This window comes from Salvelinus sp. IW2-2015, unplaced genomic scaffold (assembly GCF_002910315.2).
Source record: "Salvelinus sp. IW2-2015 unplaced genomic scaffold, ASM291031v2 Un_scaffold1641, whole genome shotgun sequence".
Classification (NCBI taxonomy): domain Eukaryota; kingdom Metazoa; phylum Chordata; class Actinopteri; order Salmoniformes; family Salmonidae; genus Salvelinus; species Salvelinus sp. IW2-2015.
In genome coordinates, this window is record NW_019943055.1 from 61,133 (window position 1) to 69,113 (window position 7,981).

At 47.5% G+C, this 7,981-nt stretch overlaps 1 protein-coding gene across 1 annotated transcript in view; it reads left to right on the forward strand.

The window, feature by feature from the left end:
- Positions 1-7,981, forward strand: part of LOC112071557 (forkhead box protein N3-like) — a 69,949-nt gene that overhangs the window by 30,332 nt on the left and 31,636 nt on the right. Inside the window, exon 3 of the mRNA XM_024139004.2 lies at positions 1,734-1,789. Within this exon, the coding sequence (XP_023994772.2) occupies positions 1,734-1,789 (56 nt within the window). The remainder of the gene's footprint in view (positions 1-1,733; positions 1,790-7,981) is intronic.

Here is a 7,981-nt window from a genome sequence, read left to right on the forward strand (position 1 = left end):
GCTGATTTCTTTTGATTTTCCGATGATGTCAAGCAAAGAGCACTGAGTTTGAAGGTAGGCCTTGAAATACATCCACAGGTACACCTCCAATGACTAAAAAAAAATCAATTAGCTATCAGAAGCTTCTAAAGCCATGACATCATTTCTAGATTTTTTTCAAGCTGTTATAGGCACAGTCAACTTAGGTGTATGTAAACTTCTGACCCACTGGAATGTTGATATCAGTGAATATAAGGTGAATAATAATCTGGCTGAACAATGTTTGGAAAAATACTTGTGTGTATCAAATAGACTGTCCTGAACACTTGCAGAAACTATAGTTTTTAACAAGAAATTTGTGGAGGTGGTTGAAATACGAGTTTTAATGACTCCCAAACTAAGTGTTATGTAAGTTCCGACTTCAATGTAGCACGGCTGTACAGACAGGCAACAGCAGTCACACACAGCATCAAATATGTTAAAGAAATCACGCTGCCCATTCAATCCAGTAGGCCATAAAATCAGAACTATATAAAAGCGAACCATTCATTCCAAATGAAATTAACAAACTAGCTATCACTTTCATTTGATAATGCCTTTTCATCACCATCCCCATAACCTGTCAATCTAAAGTTTAAATGCAACCAGTTTCACAGTCATTATGTTTTTAAAGAGATAGCTAACAGCAACTAGCTGAAAAAAAAACAGCAAAAACAGCGCACTCAAACAGATGCGTGTGGACGCTAAAGTGACCGTAGAGTTAGGCGTTATGGTGGTCGCGAACGATGCTTTTTTTTGACCAGAATCTTTAGGTGACGTGGGAACCGATCGCATCGGTAGCGAGACGAGAAATGTCCTCCGGTCTGATGAAACAAAAATAGAACTGTTTGGCCATAATGACCATTGTCATGTTTGGAGGAAAAAGGGGGAGGCTTGCAAGCCGAAGAACACCATCCCAACCGTGAAGCACGGGGGTAGCAGCATCATGTTGGGTGGTGCTTTGCGGCAGGAGGGACTGGTGCACTTCACAAAATAGATGGCATCATGAGGCAGGAAAAKTATGTGGATATATTGAAGCAACATCTCAAGACATCAGTCAGGAAGTTAATAAAGCTTGGTCGCAAATGGGTCTTCCAAATGGACAATGACCCCAAACATTGTACCAAAGTTGTGGCAAAATGGCTTCAGGACAACCAAGTCAATGTATTGGAGTGGCCATCACAAGCCCTGACCTCAATCCTATAGAAAATGTGTGGGCATAACTGAAAAAGTGTGTGCGAGCAAGGAGGCCTACAAACATGACTCAGTTACACGAGCTGTCAGGAGGAATGGGCATAAAAAAGAACACAGGTGCAGAGAGGCGGGGCCGACGGACAGCACAGTGTTGCCCTGACACCGCTGGGTTTGTGACTGACAGGCGCCTGTCCTATCAATAGATCACTAGAAGATGTATATCGTTCATTCTAGCAGACAAGGCTAAAGACTTTTCTGACAAGCGAATTCAAAAGATGAAATGAACAGAATGCTAGTTATTTCATGAGGTGGAAAAGAGAAAACACTGTATATAAGGCAGTACTTTTGACCATGGCTCTGGTAATACGGTGCAGTTTCGGACGCACACTTTCTGTCTGTCTGAAGCAGCCTGCAGCAGAGCTTACATGACCAAATGATTAACCATCTCTCTCTCTCTCTCCTCCCTCTCTCTCCATCCCTCCCTCCTCTCTCTCTCTCTCTCGCTCTCTCTCTCTCCTCAGTCCTATACTTTGGCCAAGGAGTCCCTTCTTCAGAAAGAATGGAGTTCTCTTACAAGGTAGGATACCACTCAGCATTGCTTGTCTTTTTTGTGTGTGTGCGTGTGTGAGTGAGTCCTTTGCCTGCTTGTGTGTGTGTGTTTCTGTCTGTGTGTGGTGTTGTGTGTGTGTGTGTGTGTGTGCGCTTTCCTGCTTGTGTGTGTGTGTTTCTGTCTGCCTGTGTGCGTGTGTGCGTGTGTGTGTGTGTGTGTGTGTGCTTGTGTGAGCCTGCAGCCAAAAGGGATCAGACGCAGTGTCCAGATTTCAGGGTTAAAGTTCATTCCCAGCGGACCTTGGAAAGCAACCATTTCAAAGTGGCCTCTCTCTCAGTCAAAACACTTCTGCTGCCAGGAAAACACAGAACTCACAGAAACAGAACTCCTATATAAAACACAGAACTCACAAAACTCCTATATAAAACCCAGAACTCACAGAACACAGAACTCCTATATAAAACACAGAACTCACAAAACACAGAACTCCTATATAAAACAGAGAACTCACAGAACACAGAATTCTATATAAAACACAGAACTCACAGAACGCAGAACTCCTATATAAACACAGAACTCACAAAACTCCTAATATAAAACAGAACTCACAGAACACAGAACTCCTATAAAACACAGAACTCACAAAACACAGAACTCCTATATAAAACAGAGAACTCACAGAACACAGAACTCCTATATAAAAACACAGAAACTCACAGAACGCAGAACTCCTATATATAAAACACAGAACTCACAAAACTCCTATATAAAACACAGAACTCACAGAACACAGAACTCCTATATGAAACAGAGAACTCACAGAACACAGAACCCCTATATAAAACACAGAACCCCTAATATAAAACACAGAACTCACTAACACAGAACCCCTATATAAAACACAGAACTCCCAAACACAGAGCCCCTATATAAAACACAGAACTCACCAAACACAGAACCCCTATATAAAACACAGAACTCACTAAACACAGAACCCCTATATAAACACAGAACTCCCAAACACAGAGCCCCTATAATAACACAGAACTCACCAAACACAGAACCCCTATATAAAAACAGAACTCACTAAACACAGAACCCTATATAAAACACAGAACTCACCAAACACAGAACCCCTATATAAACACAGAACTCCCAAACAGAACCCTATATAAACACAGAACTCCAAACACAGAACCCCTATATAAAACACAGACTCCACACACAGAACCCTATATAAACACACAGAACTCCCAAACACAGAACCCCTATATAAAACACAGAACTCCAAACACAGAACCCTTATAAAACACAGAACTCACAAACACAGAACCCTATATAAAACACAGAACTCACCAAACACAGAACCCCTATATAACACAGAACTCCAAACACAGAACCCCTATATAAAACACAGAACTCACCAAAACAGAACCCCTATATAAAACACAGAACTCCCAAACACAGCCCCTATTAAAACACAGACTCACCAAACACAGAACCCCTATATAAAACACAGAACTCCCAAACACAGAGCCCCTATATAAAACACAGAACTCACCAAACACAGAACCAATATAAAACACAGAACTCCCACACAGACCCCTATATAAAACACAGAACTCCAAACACAGAACCCCTATATAAAACACAGAACTCTAACTCCTATATACAGTATGCTGCAGCTGAAAAGGACTAGGGAAGAAGAAGGTGTCATAATGTTTATGTCTTATGGAATGTACAACTTTATTTTAATTTACACTTATGGTTTACAATGGGTTGTTACTCAACTTACAGTCACTCGTCACCTACACTGTATAAGCTTGGAGAGCAAGGCTAGAATGGAGGAGATGCAGAGACATTACATTATTACAGCATAGACACTTCCAATAGGCCAAGGCTGTGAGCTGTGGAACTGGGAGAGTGAGCTGTGGGACCGGGATAGTGAGCTGTGGGCCTGGGAAGGTGAGCTGTGGGACCAGGATTTGTGAGCTGTGGGACCGGGATAGTGAGCTGTGGGACCGGGATAGTGAGCTGTGGGACGGGATAGTGAGCTGTGGGACTGGGATAGTGAGCTGTGGGACTGGGACAGTGAGCTGTGGGACTGGGATAGTGAGCTGTGGGACTGGGATAGTGAGCTGTGGGACTGGGACAGTGAGCTGTGGGACTGGACAGTGAGCTGTGGATGGGATAGTGAGCTGTGAGACTGGGACAGTGAGCTATGGGACTGGGATAGTGAGCTGTGAGACTGGGATAGTGAGCTGTGGGACTGGGACAGTGAGCTGTGGGACTGGAAGAGTGAGCTGTGGGACTGGGATAGTGAGCTGTGGGACTGGGATAGTGAGCTGTGGACTGGGATAGTGAGCTTGTGAGACTAGGATAGTGAGCTGTGGGACTGGGATAGTGAGCTGTGAGACTGGGATAGTGTGCTGTGGGACTGGGATAGTGAGCTGTGGGACTGGGATAGTGAGCTGTTGGACTGGGATAGTGAGCTGTGGGACTGGGAGAGTGAGCTGTGGGACTGGGAAGTGAGCTGTGGGACTGGGAGAGTGAGCTGTGGGACTAGGATAGTGAGCTGTGGGACTGGGATAGTGAGGTGTGGGACCGGCATAGTGAGCTGTGAGACTAGGATAGTGAGCTGTGGGACTGGGACAGTGAGCTGTGGGAATGGGACGTGAGTGGGGATGGATAGTGAGCTGTGGGGACTGGGATAGTGAGCTGTGGCTGGGATAGTGAGCTGTGGGACTGGGAGAGTGAGCTGTGGGACTGGGATAGTGAGCTGTGGGACTGGGATAGTGAGCTGTGGGACTGGGATAGTGAGGTGTGGGACCGGCATAGTGAGGTGTGGGACTGGGATAGTGAGGTGTGGGACTGGGATAGTGAGCTGTGGGACTGGGACGTGAGCTGTGGGACTGGGATAGTGAGCTGTGAGACTAGGAAGTGAGCTGGGACTGGATAGTGAGCTGTAGACTGGGATAGTGAGCTGTGGGACTGGATAGTGAGCTGTGGGACTGGGAGAGTGAGCTGTGAGACTGGGATAGTGAGCTTGGGACTGGGAGAGTGAGCTGTGGGACTGGGATAGTGAGCTGTGGGACTCGGATAGTGAGCTGTGGGACCGGCATAGTGAGCTGTGGGACTGGGACAGTGAGGTGTGGGACTGGGATAGTGAGCTGTGGGACTGGGATAGTGAGCTGTGGGACTGGAGACAGTGAGCTGTGGGACTGGGATAGTGAGCTGTGAGACTAGGATAGTGAGCTGTGGGACTGGGATAGTGAGCTCTGAGACTGGGATAGTGAGCTGTGGGACTGGAGAGTGAGCTGTGGGACTGGGAGAGTGAGCTGTGGAGACTGGGATAGTGAGCTGTGGGACTGGTAGTGAGCTGTGAGACTGGGACAGTGAGCTATGGGACTGGAATAGTGAGCTGTGAGACTAGGATAGTGAGCTGTGGGCTGGGATAGTGAGCTGTGAGACTGGGATAGTGAGGTGTGGGACCGGCATAGTGAGCTGTGGGACCGGGATAGTGAGGTGTGGGACTGGGGATAGTGAGCTGTGGGACTGGGACAGTGAGCTGTGGGACTGGGATAGTGAGCTGTGAGACTAGGATAGTGAGCTGTGGGACTGGGATAGTGAGCTGTGAGACTGGATAGTGAGCTGGGGACTGGGATAGTGAGCTGTGGGACTGGGATAGTGAGCTGTGGGACTGGGAGAGTGAGCTGTGAGACTGGGATAGTGAGCTGTGGGCAGGGAGAGTGAGCTGTGGACTCGAATGTGAGCTGTGGGACTGGGATAGTGAGCTGTGGGACGGGATAGTGAGGTGTGGGACCGGCATAGTGAGCTGTGGGACTGGGATAGTGAGGTGTGGGACTGGGATAGTGAGCTGTGGTACTGGGACAGTGAGCTGTGGGACTGGGATAGTGAGCTGTGAGACTAGGATAGTGAGCTGTGGGACTGGGATAGTGAGCTGTGAGACTGGGTATAGTGAGCTGTGAGACTGATAGTGAGCTGTGGGACTGGGATAGTGAGCTGTGGGACTGGAGGTGAGCTGTGAGACTGGGATAGTGAGCTGTGGGACTGGGATAGTGAGCTGTGAGACTGGGACAGTGAGCTGTGGACTGGATAGTGAGCTGTGAGACTGGGATAGTGTGCTGTGAGACTGGGACAGTGAGCTGTGGGACTGGGATAGTGAGCTGTGAGACTGGGACAGTGAGCTGTGGGACTGGGATAGTGAGCTGTGAGACTGATATAGTGAGGTGTGGGACCGGGATAGTGAGCTGTGAGACTGGGATAGTGTGCTGTGGGACTGGGATAGTGAGCTGTGGGACTGGGATAGTGAGGTGTGAGACTGGGATAGTGTGCTGTGGGACTGGGATAGTGAGCTGTGGGACTGGGATAGTGAGCTGTGGGACTGGGAGAGTGAGCTGTGGGACTGGGAGAGTGAGCTGTGAGACTGGGAGATGAGCTGTGGGACTGGGAGAGTGAGCTGTGGGACTGGATAGTGGAGCTGTGGGACTGGGATAGTGAGGTGTGGGACCGGCATAGTGAGCTGTGGGACTGGATAGTGAGGTGTGGGACTGGACTGGGATAGTGAGCTGTGGGACTGGGACAGTGAGCTGTGGGACTGGGATAGTGAGCTAAGAGACTAGGATAGTGGCTGTGGACTGGGACAGTGAGCTGTGGGACTGGGATAGTGAGCTGTGAGACTAGGATAGTGAGCTGTGGGACTGGGATAGTGAGCTGTGAGACTGGGATAGTGAGCTGTGGCCTGGGATAGTGAGCTGTGGGACTGGGAGAGTGAGCAGTGAGACTGGGATAGTGAGCTGTGGGACTGGGATAGTGAGCTGTGAGACTGGGACAGTGAGCTGTGGGACTGGGATAGTGAGCTGTGAGACTAGGATAGTGAGCTGTGGGACTGGGATAGTGAGCTGTGAGACTGGGATAGTGTGCTGTGGGACTGGGAGAGTGAGCTGTGGGACTGGGAGAGTGAGCTGTGAGACTAGGATTAGTGAGCTGTGGGACTGGGATAGTGAGCTGTGGGACTGGGATAGTGAGCTGTGGGACGTGGGACAGTGAACTGTGGGACTGGACAGTGAGTGTGAGACTGGGATAGTGAGCTGTGGGACTGGGATAGTGAGCTGTGAGACTAGGATAGTGAGCTGTGGGACTGGGACAGTGAGTTGTGAGACTGGGATAGTGAGCTGTGGGACTGCATAGTGAGCTGTGAGCCTAGCATAGTGAGCTGTGAGACTAGCATAGTGAGCTGATAGCGTAATGTAAGTTCTTACACTTTCCATGCAAAGAAAACTTTTTGAACGGAATTTAATTTAGGTAATAGTGTCTGTCCTCTGTCCACTACGATACCAGTGGCGGTCAGTGCATTAAAGATGAGGGAGGACAATTATCTCATGAGCATGGCATTTTTCTATTCCAGCATATTGGAAGACTGTCATTCTATTCCATTCACCCAGTTCAATGTAACATCGATAGGTTTAGGCTACTACATGATAATTACATTTGCCCAATACCCGTCATGAGGTTGCTACAACCTAGCCTATGAATAAAAGTTTACAATGTAGGTGACACATTCAATACCAACTTGCACACTCTTGCCTGCATCTAGCTGATCTGGGGTGTAATCATTAGTAATCAACAGTTGCAAACGAGAGTTTCTTTTGGACAATTTCTGGTATGTTTATCCCCATTTCGTTCCATTTGTTTCCGTTTAACTTCTTAGAGATCCCTTCGCGCGCCAATCCGTTAACGGGCGCGACAGGCGCGACACAATAGTCAGAAATAACGATATAATTCATGCCTTACCTTTGAAGATCTTCTTCTGTTGGCACTCCAATATGCCCATTAAACATCACAAATGGTCCTTTTGTTTGATAAATTCCATCGTTATATCTCCAAATGTCCATTTATTTGCCGTGTTTGATTCAGAAAATACACCGGTTCCAACTCGCGCACACATGACTACAAAGTATCTAATAAGTTACCTGTAAACTTGATCCAAACATTTCAAACAACTTCCTAATCCAACTTTATGTATATTTAAACGTAAATAATCGATAAAATTTAAGACGGAAATAACTGTGTTCAATACCGGACGAAAACAAAGTGGAGCGAGCTTTCAGGTCGTGCGCCCCAACCACAACAGTACACTTGGCTCGACTCCCAGAAAGGAAATGGCTACTTCTTAATTTCTCGAAGGAAAAACTCGAA